General features: G+C 38.9%; 2 protein-coding genes across 2 annotated transcripts in view; both read left to right on the top strand.

The window, feature by feature from the left end:
* The first annotated feature begins 402 nt into the window (after positions 1-402).
* Positions 403-10866, top strand: bsg (basigin). Its single transcript, XM_067514626.1, has 9 exons — positions 403-617; positions 3637-3987; positions 5829-5997; positions 6883-6971; positions 7432-7565; positions 7714-7993; positions 9393-9417; positions 9500-9572; positions 9732-10866. The coding sequence occupies exons 1-8, from the start codon at positions 554-556 to the stop codon at positions 9558-9560; spliced, it is 1173 nt and encodes a 390-aa protein (XP_067370727.1). The 5' UTR covers positions 403-553; the 3' UTR covers positions 9561-9572; positions 9732-10866.
* A 148-nt stretch (positions 10867-11014) lies between these two features.
* hcn2b (hyperpolarization activated cyclic nucleotide-gated potassium channel 2b) overlaps positions 11015-20174 on the top strand; it is a 46317-nt gene continuing 37157 nt past the window's right edge. The window contains exons 1-2 of the mRNA XM_067514624.1: positions 11015-14303; positions 15620-16043. Coding sequence (XP_067370725.1) covers positions 13372-14303; positions 15620-16043 — 1356 coding nt within the window. The 5' untranslated portion in view covers positions 11015-13371. The remainder of the gene's footprint in view (positions 14304-15619; positions 16044-20174) is intronic.

Raw genomic sequence — 20174 nt, forward strand, 5'->3', positions numbered from 1 at the left:
TTTGTACTGTACATTACAAACCATTCCTAAAACTACTTCTTGGCAGTGCACAGGTTAATTTACCTTTATTATATTGTAATGGCTGAGACGAAGCCTTTGTTAATTCGGTGATTGTACAAATAAGAAATGCACTACCACTGAAAGTTGTCATTGTGATTTCAAAGGCTAAGGCAAAGGTAATCCTTAGGACGTCATTTTTTACTTCATTATCGTTTTGTGCATACTTTGTCAAGACAGTGGTATATTCTAAATAAATTTAAGCACTTAAATTTGTGTTGGCTTGTGGCTTAAATTGCCACGCTATTAACTATAGGTAAGCAAAGTTTGGAAAGGCTTACGGCCTTTTTAATTTAGACCACGCCCGTGGACATACGTCACGCATACGTGCTTATATGTGCGGATACGTGAGGTCCAAGTAGAGGACGATTGACTCCATTGGCACATTCGTCTGCTGGAAGTTCGAAAGAGGAAGAGAGAAAAAAAAAAAAAATCTGCCCTCAGTAATTAGTTTTGGGATTTCGTCGGCGATTTAGTAAATACAAGATTATTAACCATGAATGTTATTTGGGCTGTCAGTGCCCTTCTTTTGGTCTGTTGGCGAGCCACTGCATACACAGGTAAGAATTTTTAGTCCGCCATGTTTGGTAAAAATGTAGACTTTGACCTGACTACAAAGACCTAAACATTTATTTTCGACCTGACTTTTTTTAACGTTACAATTGTGATTGTCTTTGTAGTATATCCCTTCACAGCTGCGACGAATAAAACATTTAAAAGCCCATATTCAGCATCAAATGGTCACGTATTCACGTTAGCTGTAACAACTGGTGGCAATGCTAACGTTACTGAGACCTCTAGCTAATTTTCGGTAGCAGTAACCAGGCCGTATCGTCACTATGCCTTATCATTGACTGTGATATTGCCCAAACGATTGGTTTGTCCCTATTTTACTAAGGCGAGTTTTCGTCGTTGGCAAATGTTGTGTATGTAATTGGTCACGTGAGCTCTAGTGTTAATTTAGAATGGATGGTAGCTAATATAACGTTAGTTTTCAATAACGTTAGCCAAGTCGCAGTTGTTCAATATTAATATTAACGTTAACAAAGAGTAATTCACTTCACCTAACGTAGATATTTGCCCATCCTGATCTACGCCATGTTTTCCATATCCATTATGTGGGTAATCGGCATAGTTATCTAGTATGTCTTTATTCACAACCTTCAAGAACCAGAGCTCCTGCTCGTGACGCTAGAATTAATAACCTAATGCTTGAAACTCGGATTATTAGACTTTGATTTAACAAGACGTGATAGTCGGTAACCCTAAATTCATGCTTAATCGCCATATGCGCTTTCTCTCGCTTCCTGTTGTCACGTTACCAAATTACGTGCAACTAAACACGTTATCTCCTATAGGTTTGTCGACCTAAGCGGCAACTGTCTAACGTTAGACTCTAAAAAGGCTAAATTGTATCAATACACTTAATTCCATGGCCTTAGTGATCAGGCCTGGTCTGTTGGCTGTGTCATGTTTGTTTGCCACTATAATGGCAGATAACTAATCACGAGCCTGAACTGGAGTTTATCTGAAAATATATTTATTTCAAATATGTCAAGACTTATTTTTAATTATTTAATTATTGTTTTTTTAATTCACAGTGAATTGGTAAATAGTGTTGCAAAGACTACATTGATATTGACCACCATTTTGAGACTATAGCTGCTTAACCTGCTCTCACCTAAATTATCAGTTTATGACAAAAGCCTGTGGTCAAAGCCACAGCAGTGTGGGAGTTGACCTCTTTCTGTGCTGATCCACCACAGCAGAAGGACTATATTAAATGAATTGGTCTACTTGGTTAAGGGAAAATCAAATCGGATCACATTTAAGATATTCAAGTGAGCTGAAGTTGGCAGAAATAAGCCACCAGCATTTGTTTTGTTTTTTCCAAAATTCAACTGAGGTGACCTTTTTTCAATCACATCTCTTTATGTTACTTCATTGGGTGGGAACTACTGACATCCATATTCTGTTGAAAAAGACGTTACACTAGCTTTTCCTGTTCGGCATGAAAATTTCAACATACTTCTAAAATAGTGTAAACTTTTCAGAAGGCTGAGTAAATTATTCCCTAAGTTGTTTACTTTCAGCAAATCTTTGATTGAAATGTGCAGGCATACCTTGTAAGAAAAAGAGAAAGCATTGGTTCTCTCTCCCTGTATAGTAAAAGTAATTATTTTTCAACTTGTGTTAGCAGACAGTCTATTTAGATTGTTTATTAAAATTCAGAACACAGGCTATGAAATTTGTTCTTTTTAAAAGGGTCTAAGCAAATGGAATAGGTTCATGTTGTGGAGCAAAGGTTTATAGGCAATGCATTGCCTGTAGTGACAGTACGGACTGGGGCTAAGACTATATTTAATTTTGAACTTTCATAGAGTATGTGCAGTCAAGGTGACCTTTGCTAATAGCGTGAAGCTATTCTAAGCTAAAAATGTTACTTGTGGACATGTAGAGACTGGGGGCTTGGTTTTCCACTTATCATTGCATGATCCGTTTGATTAAAAATTGTTAATCCCCAAAGCAAAATGAATCCTTATTAATGTCATGTCAGGTGTAGTGAGTGATTGGTTTTATATATTTCCCCCTGATGTTAGAGTTTATTTATATATGGTTGAATAGAAATGTGTCATAGAAATGAAAGCTCTACATAACGTTGCTAGGGGCCATGAGCCCAGTACGCTACGTGTTGGTTATGGATTGTTTGAGAGGAGAAGTTACTTGCTGTGCTCTGGCCTGTAGCATGAGAATATTGTTCTCTCCTTCACCCACTTAAATGACTAGCTCTGACCCTTGAGTAGCTAAAATAATCTATTCTGCCTCCTTGGAATGTGAACAGCTGCAATACTGGAAAGGCAACAAATATTTGAAGAAGTAAACAAATTGCCATTATGTATCATTTTGCAGGCAGTGGTGTGTGCATTAGGTTACATTCATCACAGTCACTGGTGGATAAGTTGTGCAGCAGATTTGATTCACTTTTTTTGTGCAACATGAGATCATCCAGCATTGCTTTAGATTGGCCAACCCCACATTTTCAAGCATGTTTGTGTAGGATTACATACTATAGTGTTTACAGTATTTTGGTTTAAATTGTATAACCAAAGCTAAATCAGTGGCTGCTGGGAAAACTTTGTAGAGTCACGAAACCAATAACTCAGTTCCTTCACCTGGACTTGGCAGGATTGTTTTAACACATTTTTTAAATGGTCTTGTTATAAATCTAAACATTGTTCTTCAATGTAAGATTTATTGCTAAACTAGTGTTACAGTAATATAGTTGTGACATGAGGTGGTCCTTAATATCATTTTTACTGTGCATTGTTTTTCTTAAGGGGTCAGATGAACACATTTGATCAAAATATTTTCCAGCTGTTACTCTGATCTTTGATCTTTTCTGTTTTAATCTTACATTTTCATCTCATATTTGTTTATTAACTTTTGTTTTTTTTCTCTTTCCTTTTTCTTTCGTCACTCCCTTTATCACTAATTCATTAAATAACCTGGTTTGCCTGAAACCCATCACATTTAAAATTTCTTAATCTGTCTGCTGGGCTGACTGTAAACGGTGCTCAGCTGGTTTTATCAAGTCTCCCCTCTCTCAGATGAAGCTGACCAATGACATTGCAGAACTGCATTGCGAGGTGATAGGGAACCCCATCCCTGAGGTGCAGTGGTGGTTTGTAGAGGGTGAGGAGCCCAACGAGACCTTCACCCAGCTGTTTGATGGGGCACGGGGTGACCGTGTGCAAATAAATGCCACATATATAGCTCATGCCACTAGCACCATTCACCTCACTAGCCTCACCCTCAACGACTCAGGCACATATGAATGCCGTGCTTCCAACGACCCTGACCGCAATGAACTGAAGAAGACGCCCAAAATCAAGTGGATCCGCTCACAGGCAAATGTTATTGTAATTGAAAGTGAGTGACAGAGGAAGCACAAGGATACCCCAGTCAAAGTAGCTTGGTTGTTACCACCTCATTAGTTAGGCCTTGGACATTCGGCTCCTGTTACACTCCCATGCTTCCTGGTCCAATACCCTCTCCACACTGCTTTACCCAGTATACACCCAGTATACACTCTCCCTCTTCTTTCTCCCAAAGATTCAAGGTTGTTAGTTTGTAGAATACAAACCTGTTTTATGAAGCATGCTTGGGCATTCCCTAATACTGACACAGATTTTGTCTTCAATCTGATGCCTTTTTTTCCTTGTATCAAGGTGTATGTACAAAGTTAGTTTCTTTTCCATATAATACTGGTCATAAGGTTAGAAATTTCCAAATTGTTTTTTTAATAAAGTTATTGTATGTGTGAGCTAATATTGATATCATCTAATCAATCAAATCAAAAAGGGGTGTCAGATTTCTTGAATAGTGTTGCTCACTATCATTTTTATAGCATTTTTCCTATTTGATACTAATGCTGGCACTACCCATTTTTCTTATGCTTGTAGACTGTTTTGGGGGCTTAGTCTACTGAACTGCAGGCACAGAAGACTGCAACTAATTGCTAAAAATGGATTCCCAGCCATGGGGCATCTTTCTGCCTTGTGCTCCAGTATTCATTTTTTGTCACTTCAGAAGAATTGGCCAGTTTCTTTACCTGAATGACACTTTCATGCAATTGACAGTGGAGCTACAAGCCATTTTTGTCCCTCTTGTTGCTTCTTCTGCATGTCTTAATTAAAATTTTTCCTGTGAGCTTTAGTAGAGTGCTATAACTGTTAGATTTCCAATACAACTCCTATACTGCCCTGCTTTCTACTGTTGGTGGGACAGGTCTTCCCAGTTGGGGGAGGTCTTTCTACCATTTTGGAATGTTCACTGTATTTGCACAGAACTTGTTTTATTTTTTTGGTCTTTCTATATAAATGTTTTATTTATTTTATTTTTGAAAATGGTTTTGTTTTCTTTTTAAGATTGCTAAGTAGGGGGTAAAATTCAAAGCACTTGAAAGTTCCTATTTTCACTAAACCTTTCAATACTCAACAATTGCTTTAACAAAAACATCCTCATATTCCAATCCACATCTACACCCTGGCTGCCAAACAACTGAGAAAAGTGCAGTGCAATGAACTCTTATGTTCCATTATTTTTGCACATCAATGACTGGGATTTCAGGTTATGGGACTATTTTGTACATGGAGTCCCCACAATCGCCAAATTATTGATTGCATCCAAATTCCCTCAATTAACATCTGTGCTTCTCTTGTTTTGTTTCTTTGCGTTTTTAGTCGCTCTGCTGAAGACATAAGGAAAGATGCAAAGACAAGAATAATACAAGGAAATATATTTTTAGAGTCTTTAGGCTTCCTTCACTGGAGCAGTGTCAGATCATTGCTCAGCAATCAGCTTAGTCATTAGCTAGCTGGAGACAGTTTAAACAATGAATAAAGATTTTAACAAATTTGGAAATGTCTTTTAGATTGTACTCTGATCAGTCACTTCTGACCTTCAGTATTCAGAAGCGTATTAATGCATAAATCAGGATGAAGTGCAGAACAATCAAATGAGGGAATTGGGTTGTAGCCACTCAATTTTGTGTGGGCAACTGTTGAGTGTCGATGTAAATAAGACTTATATCTTAAGGACTTATTCGGTCACAATCATAGGTTTCAGGGCAAATGTTTGATCAGGAATTCAATATAAGGCTGTTTTTAAAATGGCCATTTATGTATAATGAAAAGTGTTGCTTAGAGCTGAATTTTTTACACTTAAAAAATGGTAGACTAATTTTTATCTCCTCCTCTGTTCATCCTAAGCCCCAGAAATCCTTACTGACCCTTCTGAGGTAATCAACCAGACTTCTGCTGTGCTCAGATGCAACTTGACAAGTTCTGCCATTCACATCAAGGGATCCCACTGGATGCATAATGGCAAAGTCATTGACAGGACCAAGAAGACTGATTCAAATCCATACACGGTCTTGGAGTAAGTAGTTGCACCTACTAAATTTTGTCATGAAGGCAGATCTGATCTGCTGCTATGATGGTACGATTATGGTGCCAATCCTTTGATTGTAATATAAACGTCCATTGTCCTTGACTTTTCATTTGCAGTTTCCCAGTAACTGGTAAAACACAACTAATTTTTATGTTTTGAATGTTGCAAGTCATTAATAAGCAGTACTGTGCATTGTGGTCTTGTAGGGTTCAGTATAAGACAGCAATGCCCATTTTGTTTTGGGTCTCTAAAGAGCTGAAAAAAAGCATTATTGATATAAAACACATGCAACCCTTTTTTTTTTTTTTTTTTTTTTTTTTTTGCGTAGAAGAAGGCAATCTTCTCTTTGCTTTGCATTTATTTCGCTAACTTTAAACTCTGCTTACTGTGATTCCTCCCCTCATTAGCTGCCTCCATTACCAAGCAGAGCTAGGGGTACCAGGCATTCACTGATCTTGATTTGCAGAGAGATGGGCCATGCAGCTTTGCCTGTAGTCATGGCAGCAAGAATAAGCACCCCCTAGCACTGTGCTCATTTGCCCTGACCTTAATTCCCTATTAGAGAGCAGGCAGGACTGTATGGGACAGCAGCTTCAAACAATAGTGGGACTGTGATTACTAGTGGAAATACTTGTTGCATGCACAAGAAGCTTTATTTTTACCCTCAACTATTGAGCATAAACAGGGTTTTATGGTAGATTTTCTACTTGGATAATTTAGAAAATTATTAAGCCATTACAGCAACTAATGATTGGTGAAACATTGTTCCCTACTGCATGCTGGATTAATGGGTTCACATTGAAAGATGAACCTGATTGTTATCAACTAATGTTGCAAGGGTTTCTCATATCCTGAATTCTCTTCTCTGAATAGTTTGGACAAGATCATTGAAACTTCCGGTGGAAAATATGAATGTGTGTTCCTGGCTGATAGAGAGTTGAAGCAGACAATTGAAGTCAAAAGTAAGTTCATTAATGAATATCACATCAGTTACTTTTATTTTATTACATTTACATTGAGTCATTTAGCAGACGCTTTTATCCAAAGCGACTTACAAGTGACGTACAAGGCAAGGGAAAAATCTTTGTCAAGGAGAAGACATCAAAGCATATCAGAAAAGTGTTTACATTTCATGAGATGCAAGTGCCTCCATAGGAACGTGCAGAAAAGTTCTGTTTTCAGCACCTTCTTATATATTGGGAGTGAGTTTGCGGCATGTGAAGGTATGAGAGGTTTTTAGTGTTAATGTTCAAATGTTCGTAAATAAACAAATGATCTTTGATGTCCTTCACCAAAAACAATCACACAAATGTTGGAAACTGATTCTTGCTTTTAGGTTCTTATATGAAAGTGCCTTTTTCTCCATTGCAGGGCATTGACAACTTGCGTTTTATTTTGAATGTGTTTTGCTTTTTCTTGTAGCACTTCCCCATGTTCTTGCCTACAAGCACTCTGAGCATGGCAATGAAAATGACATAGCTGTGTTGACTTGTCTTAGCCATGGCTATCCATTGCCTACGGACTGGACGTGGTTCAAACTGGAAGATGGCAAAACTGTATGTCTCTGAACTTTGTCATTTTGATCATTTTAATGTACTTGTAGCTATAACCTGCAAATGTTGATCACAATTAATACTGTGATGCTTTGTCAATTGAAAATGTCTACTTTTTTTTGAAATTTATTTATAACTGTTACTCATATAGGACCCCATAATGAACGGCACTGGCAATAAATATGAGATCAAGAGCACTCCTAACAAGACAATGTTGACCATCAATGACCTGAGCATTCAGAAAGACATTGGAGAATACATCTGTTCTGGAACCAATGAGCTTGGCACTAACACTGATAAGATACACCTACGTGTCCGCAGTCGCTTGGCCGCTCTTTGGCCGTTCCTTGGCATTGTGGCAGAGGTAATCATCCTGGTGACAATCATCTTCATCTATGAGAAGAGGAGAAAGCCTGATGAGGTCAATGACGGTATGTACTACATGCTGCCTGCACAATTATGTATCAAGTCCACTTTTAAGCAATGTTCAGATCAAAGTCAGGCAAAGAAATTCTGGCTTAGGAAAAAGTTAAGTATCAGGCACAACTCTGCATTTTTCAGTCAAGCACAAGCCAAGTCACATTTCTTTAACACTATTTTGAAACTAGTTTTTATTTAGACCTGTTGTAAGAGTGTAGTTTAAGTTATTACTACTAACAGGGCAAAATGCTTCACATTGACAGTTTACTGAACCATGAGATGATTTATTCCCCTTACAAGCTGGAACTATTAAGGCTAAAGGTGTAAATGTATAGTAGGAAGGTCTGTAGGATGCATGCATTAAAATGTGCCTTTATTATCTTTTTATTTGCATTTTTAAAATGAAGCAAATTAGCTTTCACCTGTGTGCAAACAATCTGAGATAGAGACTTTTTTTATTTACATTTTTACTTCTCTGTTTGCTGCTGATTTTGCATTTTGGTAAGTGAACAAAACTGCATGTCAGACTGAAGTGGTTGGGCTGGTATGACCGTGTGGAGGGAGGGTTGCTATGGGAGCCTGAATTAAACGCTTTCATAGTCACCACTTTTAAGAGTAACATGCTTAAAGATTTGGTCACTCTTTCACTGGCCCTCCATTCTGAATGCTGAGCAAGCTTCAAATGTTTCTACTTCTCTTCTTGGGCTTTTATTTTGTCACACTTGAGCCAATGAAAGAGTCAAATGAGTCATAAAAGTGTGATGGTTGACATGACTTTGGATAGGTTGAAAGAGGTTTGCGTTCTGTCTGCATGTCTTCTGCATCTTGTACTTTATGCATGAGAAATGACAGGCGACGCTCTTCTCCAGATCAGTATAACATTTACCATAGATCTCATTCACCATTTGGCCACAGTGATAGGCTGCTCTTTGCCTTACTTTGTGAATACATGCTCTTGCTCTGGTGTTGCCAAGATGTGTGTTATCTTTACTGGTTACGAGATATTTGCTTTTTTCTACCTAACACGGCCACTGCTTGTATTGCATGAGCCTCTGTGATGCCAAGGGGGTCACTCTGGACACTGTATAAAATGTTCTTGAATGGCAATTGTCAGATACGAGATTCTACATTGACATGTTTTAATGTATCATTTTAGAACACAATTCCACAATTGTAGAATTCTTTGATAATTTGTTGTATCAGTGTCAGAAATTTTATTTAGGTCGACATGTTTCACTTTGATTAGTTTGATTTCATGGGAATCCAGTTGCCAGATGTCAGATATAACCTTTGCTACCTTCATTTGTGGGAATGGGGCATGTATTATTAACAGCCCTCAGACATGTATTCTGCTAGAAACTGACTCTTGTTCTTGTTTGCTTTCTTCATTGATCATTGACTGCTGTCCAGATGATGACTCAGGATCTGCTCCTCTGTAAGTACTGTCAGCAGCTTAGTACTTTAGTATTTTTGTCGCCTTGCATTTTGTTTGGTTATAAATTAATGTTGTTTTTCAGGAAGAGCAACTCTACTGCTAACCACAAAGACAAGAATGTGAGGCAAAGAAATTCAAACTAGAATCTGATTGAGGTGCGTATATCACAGGATACAACTATTCATTAGTGGTCTTTTCTTAAATACTTTTTACCATTCATTTTATGTTTGGAGACTTAAGTCCAGCGTGTAAAATACTATGACGTTAAAGTTTTCTTGTTCTTCTCTTCTTTTTTTTTCCCCCCTTCTTCTTAGACAGATGTGCAGATGGCAGCCCAGGATTTAGTGGTTGTGTGGCACATGATACTGTGCACCCTGCAATTTTAAATAACTTTTTGTGCTTGGGTGTTAATGTTAACAAATTGACTGGTTTGCTATGGTTTAGTTTTCTCCTAGATCCTTCTCCACATTGTGCACCCAGATAATGGTGTGTAATTTCTGCTTGAGACTGAGTTGCAAATATTGCATGAGTTAAAATGCTGTTTTAGCAAAGTGTTCAATGTAAAATCCTTAGACTGTTCACATGAGGAATGCTTAGGGGTTTTTTGTTTGGTTTTTTTAGATTATAGTCCTACACTGACCTCACAGACTTTGATTTAAAAATCTCCAATCATCAAAGCAACACAAGGTTTTTAAAATGTTTGATCCAGATAAAGTCGAGGCAGTTATATGAGATGACTGGAGTGTTCGTCGACCTAAATGTTAGATTTGTCCCTATACCACGACAAACTTGTATAAGCAGAGTTTTATACTTTGCCTTAACAAGCATTTGTCATTATGCTTTTTAATTAATGGTTACAAGATTTAGATCAGACACCTTTTTAATACAGAAATAACTTTGAAAGCTTACTAGGTTTTTGCATCTTTAAGAAAACTTTTTTTTTTTTTTTTTTTTTTTTAAATAGGAAAGCTTTTGTCCTTCAAGTCATGCTTTATTTCATTTTTAATATTCACATTTTAAATTCAACAGTCACCACTGTTTTGTTGCCTATGTCACATCCACAGGTAAATTCTATAAAGGACCAAGTGCAAGAGATGCATTTTCTTTGGATTTTAGTTTTAATACCATGCACTGATATTTAACGCTGCAGTTAAACATTTAATACTAAGATTTTTTTTTTTTTTTTTTCACTTGATGTGATCTGAGATAAAATATTTTGTGCCATTGTTGGAGTCTTGTCTCTATTCCCTTTTTACTGTGTAGATGATTCAGAAGCCATATGTTCCATTTAATCTGAATAGTCTTGTGATTGGCTGTTACCTTGTCAGAGTTCCACAAATAAAGACTTAGCCAGAATTGTGTAAATTGTTGTACCTTCCAGATACCTGGACTGCCAACTCTTGTACAACTTGCACAAACTGAATAAAGAGAAGATTTTGTGTCTGTTTATTTCATTGATTTTTACTCAAAAGAAGAGTTCTTTTGTTTACGCTGACACCCAAATGGCTGCACAAAAGGTCTTGTTTGTAGTGTTGCAGTAAACAAATCAACATCCAAGTGTTTATCACCTCTGTAGCTATCAATAACTTGGGATCTGAGCCTAAGAATGTCTTTGTTTAAAGGATTTGCTCAGTGACAGTTAAATGCCTGAGGACTTTTTCAAAGTCTGCCCCGCATTAAAGTGTTTATGGTGCAGGTCTGTCCGTCAGAACAGGTGCCCTTTTAATCAGTTTTTCTATCAAAGTTCCCCTTAGTTCTAAGCAAAAATACATTACAAATTTTAGCTTGAGTGATTGCTTTCGCTATCAGTCACTTTGCTCTCAGATTATCTCCTAGTTGTTTTGTCTTTGGTACAAGGTTTTTAAAAGTTAAATTTTAAAAGACTTCACTCAAATGACTACCCCTGCATCTTTCATCTTTGCTTAGACTTTGCCCCATCAGTTATACTGGGAAGGGAGCCTCAGATCGCCAGTGTGAGGAAGAGGAGGGACCACAGACATGAAAAAAGAAAGTTTGAACTGTACATATGTGTTCTCTTACAGCCATTTAAAGTATTGTTAATCTTCCACTAAAGGCTGTTTACTATAGTATATATATATATATATATAATACTATATATTAAGCTTTAAGAAATCAAGAACCATGCAGCTAGGTGTTGGGCTTACAGTGATGTGAGGCCAAAAAAAGGTATATTTATATAAAATATTTAATTCAGGCATAAATGTCACAAGTATCCCATATTATGTCCTGGCCTGTACTTTGTATCAAGTTTTCTTTACCTTGCAGAAATTCCAGTTTCATAACATGACAGGATAAATAACAAAGCCTGAGTTGTGAAACAGTTATACGAACTGTGAATGTGACTTATCTCATTTCCCCTCTTAGTTTGAAAAGGAGACTTGATGTTGACTTCTAAATTGAGCAAACTTTCCATGTTGTCAATGCCTGAATAAAAACCTTATGGCTTTATTTTAATGAGGACTGCAGCAAATACAGAGTGCATATTTTTTTAAGACACGCTAGAGTCTAGAACAGGGGTCACCAACATGGTGCCCATGGGCACCAGGTAGCCCGCAAGGACCACATGGCCCACGGGCCTTTTCTAAAAATAGCTCACTGTAGTGCCACTTACCAATGAGCTGCATCTAATTTTTTGTTGCTATTCTTTTTTAAATCACATTTGGTAGTTATTGTGAGAAATCATTAACATGATCCATGTCTTCACATAGATGAATATCATTAATTTTATTAATTATTAATAATAACATATAATTAACGGTAAATTGAGCAAATGTGTTATTTCAAAAGTTGATATTAAACTGGTAGCCCTTCACATTAATCGTTACCCAAGAAATAGCTCTCAGTTTCAAAAAGGTTGGTGACCCCTGGTCTAGAACTTGTTACAAATGGCATCACACACAAATAGGTCACGCCATTATGACCCATGGTCTTAATGTCATAGAGGACATGAAACACAAGTATGGCCATTCTTAGCACCCTGCAGCTACACAGCAAAATGTGATACACTGTGTTCAGAGTTGATAGAAGTTCACATACTTAATATTCAAGGAAAAGTACAAATATTGACTTACATTCTTTTTTCACAAGTACCACTTTAAATCCGTTAATAAAAAGTACTTAGCTGATTTTTTTTTTAAGTTATGATTTTACTTAGAGTACAAAAGAAATGGTACTCCAAAAACAAAAAGAAATTTAAATTTAAAATGGTACTGATAGTGACCACTATGACAAAGCATGCACTGTAATAATAATAAAAAAAAGGTTCAAAGATCACTGTTGATAAAGGTCGAGATGTTTTTAACTACTTTGTGTGCTGACGGGGCGATTAATGATACAACAACATTTATTAGTTTGTAAGAACAATTACATTTCATTTTGAAACCATCAGGTCGTGTTAATATTGTGATCGGTGTAACCCCCTATTGACAAGAAGCTTGGGATTGTGCAATACTTTTTCCACTAGATGGAGCCTTTTCACCAAGCGAAGGAGCCCTGACCATTTGGGCACATTGTAAACAACGTAAAGCAACAGACTGGTTGTTGTCATAGCCTCTCAGTGTAGTCAGGGAAGCCTAAATAAAGTAGGCCTAACACTTCTTGTTCATTTGACCATGGCAGCACGCATTATTGGCTGATGCCCTCTGTAATAGCCATTTCACTGGATTGTCTTGTTGGTGGCATAAAAGTTATAAAAAACTAAAACTTGGTTTCATGTGACCTTTATTTGACACCACTGTCCTAAGGTTCGCACCCTATGAGCTTATTTATGCTCTGACTTAGGGCATAAATAAGGTCTAGCGGTGCAGCCCATTGGTGATGCTCCACACACAAACTCACACACAATAACAGCAGCCAGGTTGCAGCCATAGCAACGCCACCGGTGCGCTGTCATCCTAAAGTGGTGTGAATGGAAAACAGAGGACTGTTGCTGCTATGAACACTACACGCCTTCCTCCGCCACCGCCCAGTCTCGCCAGGTTCAAGGTACGGGAGTGGCTGGCTGTTTGTCTGCCTACCACTATGGACGAGACGGAGGACGGCGAGGATGAGCCCAAATTCCAGCAGCTTCGCCTGCCTCAAGTAGCCAGCTTGACGGGATACGAGAATCACGGGAGCAGCGGAGGAACCAAGATGAAAAAATGTACGCCGGGAGGCGGAGCCGCGTCCATTGCGCGCAAAAACTCCAACAACAGTGAGCACTGCCTATTGCAAGACGAAGACCCCACGCCTTTCAATGCCAGTGGCAGCACATCCTCCTGTCTGTTACGCCAGAGGGATGCTGGTAGTGGTGGAGGAGGCTCAGAGCCGGACCACAGTAGTGGAGGGGACGCACTCTCAGAGCGAGCCATCAGAATGATATGCAACAAAAACGGAGACTGTAGAAGGGACCCGACTAGTTCAGGGAGTCTCTCTTCTCTCATCTCGAGGCAGGAGAAACAGGCAGATGTAGCCGTAGCAGCTGAAGACGGCAAGAGGCAGACTGCAAGCATGGACGGCTCCATCACTTCCGCTGGGTCCGTGGCACAAGTGCCGGGGTCCGAGGTCAAGGTAACGGGGGCGATGGAGAAAAAGGACTCCAGAGTTTCCTTTTCCAATGCTCCAGCTAGTAAAGGGCAGACTCCGAGTCAACAGTCGAGAAATTCTATCACGTTCACCAAAGCTGAGGAGGGCTCTCAGATAGTGCCGGACGATGGAGACTCCAGGGGGAATCAGACATACATGCAGCGCCAGTTTAGTTCCATGCTGCAGCCCGGAGTTAACAAATTCTCCTTGCGCATGTTTGGAAGCCAGAAGGCAGTGGAGAAAGAGCAGCAGCGCGTAAAATCAGCGGGTAATTGGATCATCCACCCGTACAGCGACTTCAGGTATGGGTCAGACTGACTTAAAGGTTGATCACAAGAGTTTGTTTGCATGGGTGATACAGAGCGTATGGTGTCTTTTGGGTTCTATGGAGATTCAGAAATCAAATCAAATAAAACGATATATATATATAAATAATATATAAATGAATATTCACACGCACACATATGTGTGTATGTATGTATATAGGAGATAATTTGACCCTTAATGAAAGCTGAAAGATGTTGATAAATCGTAACAGATCATATGATCATATGATCTGATCATATGTAAGCTAATATTCGACAATTAGGGGCTGACAAAGATATTGATAATAATAAGAGAGGATCACTTTGAAGTAAACTAATGTGGGTCTCCAGACAAACCGTGCTTCTGTTGATAAACACATCACTTCCCCATGACATGAAATCCACACTTTAGGATTAAAGGAACAACAACACATTAGTTCCTCAATTTAACGTGATGTTGAAAAAGTTCCGCCGTTGAGTCAGGGTGCGTCTGAGCACCTGTTTCAGCACCAAGGACAGCTCCCTCTTATCTCAAGTGGAAAACAGGAACACTGAAGATTAACCCTGCGATGTGACCTACTACCTGCTCTGGATTCAGATTTTGAAATTCAAATTATCTTCATTATAATATTGATCAGTGGTTATTATTTCCAGTGACAGTCAAACAGTACTACATTCATGACTCAGCAACTCACCTCTGTCTGTTCCTCCCTGTACTATACAGCCTCCTACTTCTCATTAGCAATTCATTTGCTAATTTTTTTCTCAGTTAATTTTTTGTTCTATGAAAAACCAATTACAAATTACAAATCCCTAAAGCCAAATGTAAAGTCTTCAAATAGGCTCAAATATGTTATCTGACCAACACTTTAAAGATATTCAGTTAATCTCATCTCTCTCAAAACAAAGAAAAGCACCAAATCCTCACATTATCTTTCGTCAACCAACTTATTAATCAACCAATTACATTACTGCATAAAACTCTAAACTACAGATACATATGGTTTTTGTACTTTGGACAAAAATGCATTTCACAACTAACCAATGAGAACAGTGAATGGACAGCAAAGCTGTAGCTGTGATGATTGTTCAATGTGGCTATGTTCATTTGTGTGCCTGCATTTGTGTCCTTGCTTTGACCTTGTCCTTTGTCCCACCAAAAGGATTAATCAGATGTACCTGTGTTTGAGGTGGTGCTGTTTTTGAGTACATTTGTACCGTTTGTGTTTGCATGTGAGGGACTGAACAGACACCTACTTCTATTCTGACCATGTTTTCTCCACTGCTCCACTCCTCTGTTCTCACCATGCCAGGTTCTACTGGGACTTCACCATGCTGATGTTTATGGTGGGCAACCTGATCATCATCCCTGTGGGCATCACTTTCTTTAAGGAGGAGACCACCGCACCTTGGATCATCTTCAATGTGGTGTCTGATACCTTCTTTCTCATGGACCTGGTCCTCAACTTCAGGACGGGCATCGTGTTCGAGGACAACACTGAGATCATACTCGACCCCAACAAGATCAAGAGGAAGTACCTGAAAAGCTGGTTTGTCGTAGACTTTGTGTCTTCAATACCTGTGGATTATATCTTCCTCATTGTGGAGAAAGGGATCGATTCAGAGGTGTACAAAACAGCCCGGGCTCTCCGTATTGTCCGCTTCACAAAGATCCTCAGTCTGCTGCGCCTGCTGAGGCTGTCCAGACTCATCCGTTATATCCACCAGTGGGAGGAGGTAGGACAGGTTTCAGTCTTTGTGATATATCACCCCAAAGAGTGAGGGTCTAGGGTGTGGCTTTCACCGCTATCTTAAAGTGGTTTGAGATTAACAAATCTCCATAATTACACCTCAAATGGGTTTAAGACCAGCCTAGAATATGGACCTAACTCATGTTAAGGAATTTTAGAAAATCCTGCCAGTGACATCAGAAACACTCACTAAGAGAGACACACAGTTTCAACAGGGGACACCTCCGTTTTAGACTGTGTGCAGTGATAGCTGTCATAATATTCTAAGCCATGAGTAACAGCTATGAATAAGTGTACCCTGACTGATACTGGATTATTATACAAACACGACGCAATAATGCCAAACATTCTACTTAAAGGACTCTGATGGGACAACGGTGAAATGCGCTGCCTAAATTTTTGTCATAATTCTTCCTTATTCAATGCTTTTTTTAAATATTGGAAAGGTAAACTCACAAATATTGATGTTGTTTTCAGCCTCAAAATGCCAGCATCAATCAGGCTTTGTAACATACTGTGTGACGCTTTTGCCAAAAATATTTTAGGCATTTCTTCAACATTTACTTTTACGTAATGAGGCATCACTGAAGACAGACAGGATGCAGTGATGCAGGATTGCTATTATCTGTGATGGAATGCGCAGACTGTGAGAAGGCTTTTACAAGAGAATATGCCTTTATTTGAATTATGCAGATAAATATTGAGGTCTAAGAAAAAGATGCTCATCAGCATCACTTCTGATGCAGATCAAAGCCTTCAGAGACATAGTGATTGTCATCGATGTTGTGTCTTAGAATGAAGCTGCACTTTGGAGACTAAGTCAGTCTGCCTTTGTTCTGATTAATAATGCAATATTAGATTCTAGTGCCGTAATTCTCTTTGAGTATCTAAAACACCCTCCTTTGTATAATTACTTCTCAAGGTTTTATCATGTTGCATAATATCTGATACCTCATTGTGAACCAGTGCACGGAAGCAGTTAATAAGAGAAATTAATTTTGGCCAATCAGTGCGACATTTTCTTTCCGTCTCATAACAAGAGATAGCTTTTCCACATTTGGATAATTGTTTACCTTTAGCGTTTAAACCAATTGAAGCATTAAAGCATTGTAAATGGATACTGAAAGAGCAGCTTATGCACTGATTACATTGCACATCAGGAAATAGTGTTTGTCTATAGAGAGATGCATTATCATTCATCATCCACCCATATGCTGCTTCATGAACACAATTAACCTGACCTACTATGTGTATGCTTCCTTGTATATCAACTAAGGATCTATGAGCCAAATGTGTGGGTTCCCTTACAGTGAAAATAACCACTGCTCTTCTGATTGCATAGTGGTAATTTCAGCTCTAATTACTGGTACTGCCGTTACCTTGACCTCTAATTACTGACTTAAACACACACGACCAAGTGCTCCTTTGCTTTGACTCAGCCCTGCCCTGATCCGCTTAGTTCAGTTGAGCTCTGCACTGCTCAGCTCGTTCTGAATGTGGTTGGATGTCTTTCCCCCTCTGCCCAGCTCAGCTTGTCTCAGCTTAGCTCAGCTCACTGCTGTGGGGTTTCCTGAAAGATCATCTTAGTGTTGTGCTGATTTCACAGTTTAGCTCAGCTGTAGGCCAACCAAAAAGAGAAGAACGGACAGCAGCTCGGCTCAAAATAATTGAAGAATGAGCAGGTTAACAGCATGAAATTGTGATCTTATGATCTTAGATTAGATTGGTGTGTGTGTATTTGCAGCATAGCTGACGCACATGTAGAGATAAGCAGTGCTGGGAATACTTGAGTAGTTTCCTGATGCGTGAGGCTTGTATCAAGGCTCTTCACTTGCTGCCATGCCCAGAGGATAACTATTTTCATGAGATGGATGATGATGTTAGGTAAAAATGTATGTACGAGGGTGGAGATTTATAATAAAAATAGTCCTTTGGGTTACATTTTTGTTGTGTGTCACCTCTGCTGCTCTTCCTGAAGTTTCTTTCAAATCTTCCCCATTAAAATTGTTGGAGATTTTTTATTATCTGATTGAGCATTTAAGGACAGAGGATTTTATTGTTGTATAGACTGTAAATCCCACTGAGGCTCATCGCTGATTTAGGGAAAATTTGGTCTCATGATTGGATTAATTAGTCATCTCTTTGATTAGTTTTGTCATTTGAATAATCTTTATGAATTTGAATAATCTTTTATCTCTGTGTATTTGGCCGTGTAAACCAGAGAGTAGAAAATGTTTTATCTCTGTGTTTCAGGCTGTTAGTTGTGGTCACAGCAATGTGCCTTGACCCAGATTGTGGGCTGACAGTGACACATGGCCAGGTAGTGTTCTGGTGTCAGGGGGAACATTAGTCCTGGACAATCATTAATCACAAAGGGGAATGTTTCCTAATCACAGGGCAGGGCCTCGCAGTGTGCTTCCCTCTCCTTTTTCAAATTAGCTAAGGCCAGTAGCCATTTTACTCAAAGAAGAAACAAGTAGCAATTTTAACAAAACCAGAGTAGAGATGAAACTTAAGGTGTATTTGACAAACGTTCAAAGAGTATGAAATCTACCAAGTAGATAAAACAGTTAAATGCTGACTATATGTAGACTTGTAGTGGATAAAGAGGATGTGCTGAATGCAGCAAACAGAATTGACAAAATTGGTGCCCTAGAGCCTTTATCACAAATAATAAATATATGTCAGATCAACTAAAAGGCAGATTATGCTTAATAAAAGGGACAGAGATATTGAAGCCAAACTTATACGAGAGTGTGGTATGCTTGACGGGAGGGGCATGTTATACTGGTTGGTGTTCTTGTGCGGCACCGTAACTAACAGGAAACATTTACACCCTGGGGTTTAGTAAGACAGCAGGTTTACATATGCAAGTGAGAACTGTGACTTAAGGGCATCAGTGTCTGGCCTACTTCCCTTTTAGGACAACTTTCTTGTCCCAAGTGGGAAATGTGCTTCTGCTCATGATTTAGCGAAGCATCCAGTTAGCCCAGCTAAACCAGGATTTCACAGCACTTCTACACACCAGCACGCATGCACATGCACACATGGGAGTAACAATGTTTGGCCAATTGCCAGCAAAATTGCAGTGAGCGGTGTTTACAAGGCTGTGGCCACAACACCAGCTCCACACAAATGAGCCTACTTACTTGAGGCGAGGAGGACTAAGAAACAACAGAAAGAGGGCGGCCTGGGCCTCTTGTGTGTGTAAAGTGACAACTGCATTTCATGGTCCAACAGCTCATCTCAGTACTCATTTGGTGCCTTGTAAAATTTAAATGTAATTAACATCAGTTGGGCGGCAGAGTGATAGAGTGGTTAGCACCACTGCCTCACAGCTAGACTGTCCGTGGTTCAAATCTATCAGCTGTCTGTGGCCTTTCTGTGTGGAGCTTGCATGTTCCCATTGTGTTTGTGTGTGTTTCCTCCAGGTACTCTGGTTTCCTCTCACAGTCCAAACACATGCCTGTTAGGTTAAATGGTGACTCTAAATTGCTGTGAATGTGAGCGTGAATGGTTGTTTGTCTGTGTATGTCTGTGTTTGTTGGTCCTGACATAGACTGGCGACTTGTCCAGCATATACCCCGACTTTCGCCTAACGACTCCAGCCCTCTCCTAAAAAAACGCTCCTTTACAATATTTGCCAAGCGCAAAACAGCATGCTAACGAATTTGATTTCTAGATAGCAATAAAAACTGAGCTAAAAGATAGTAAATAATGGAATTCCATTAGCCAGGTGGCCATAAGTACATGCTCATGTTTTGCATATACTGATTTTTAAAAAGAATAGTAGTCCAGCTGAAGAATAATAAGTGTATGGACATATAACAGTAAGTGATTTTTTTGGTCTCTTGGGAAATGGAAGCAAAATGTTAAAATGTCTTTTTAAGCTAATAGAAAACTGTTCTCCACCAACTCCTGAGGGAAATTTCTGGCTCTTTAGATGCTGAATGCTCCATTATTTTCATTATCTAGTTTTTGCTATTTGGTGCTCAGCAGATAGTGTCCAGTGGGCTTTTGGAATGTTTTTGCTGATAATAACTACATGCTGCTATAAGAGTGATGACAAATGCCAAAATAATAGAAGTCAGGGTTGGATACTTGAACAATGAGCTGC

This window comes from Channa argus, chromosome 8 (assembly GCF_033026475.1).
Source record: "Channa argus isolate prfri chromosome 8, Channa argus male v1.0, whole genome shotgun sequence".
NCBI lineage: Eukaryota > Metazoa > Chordata > Actinopteri > Anabantiformes > Channidae > Channa > Channa argus.

Excerpts from the sequence above, each read along its gene's own strand:
- bsg (XM_067514626.1), top strand. The coding sequence starts at position 554 with ATGAATGTTATTTGGGCTGTCAGTGCCCTTCTTTTGGTCTGTTGGCGA. Across the intron at positions 3,988-5,828 it reads AAATGTTATTGTAATTGAAA|CCCCAGAAATCCTTACTGAC; the intron begins GTGAGTGACAGA and ends GTTCATCCTAAG. Across the intron at positions 9,418-9,499 it reads GACTCAGGATCTGCTCCTCT|GAAGAGCAACTCTACTGCTA; the intron begins GTAAGTACTGTC and ends GTTGTTTTTCAG.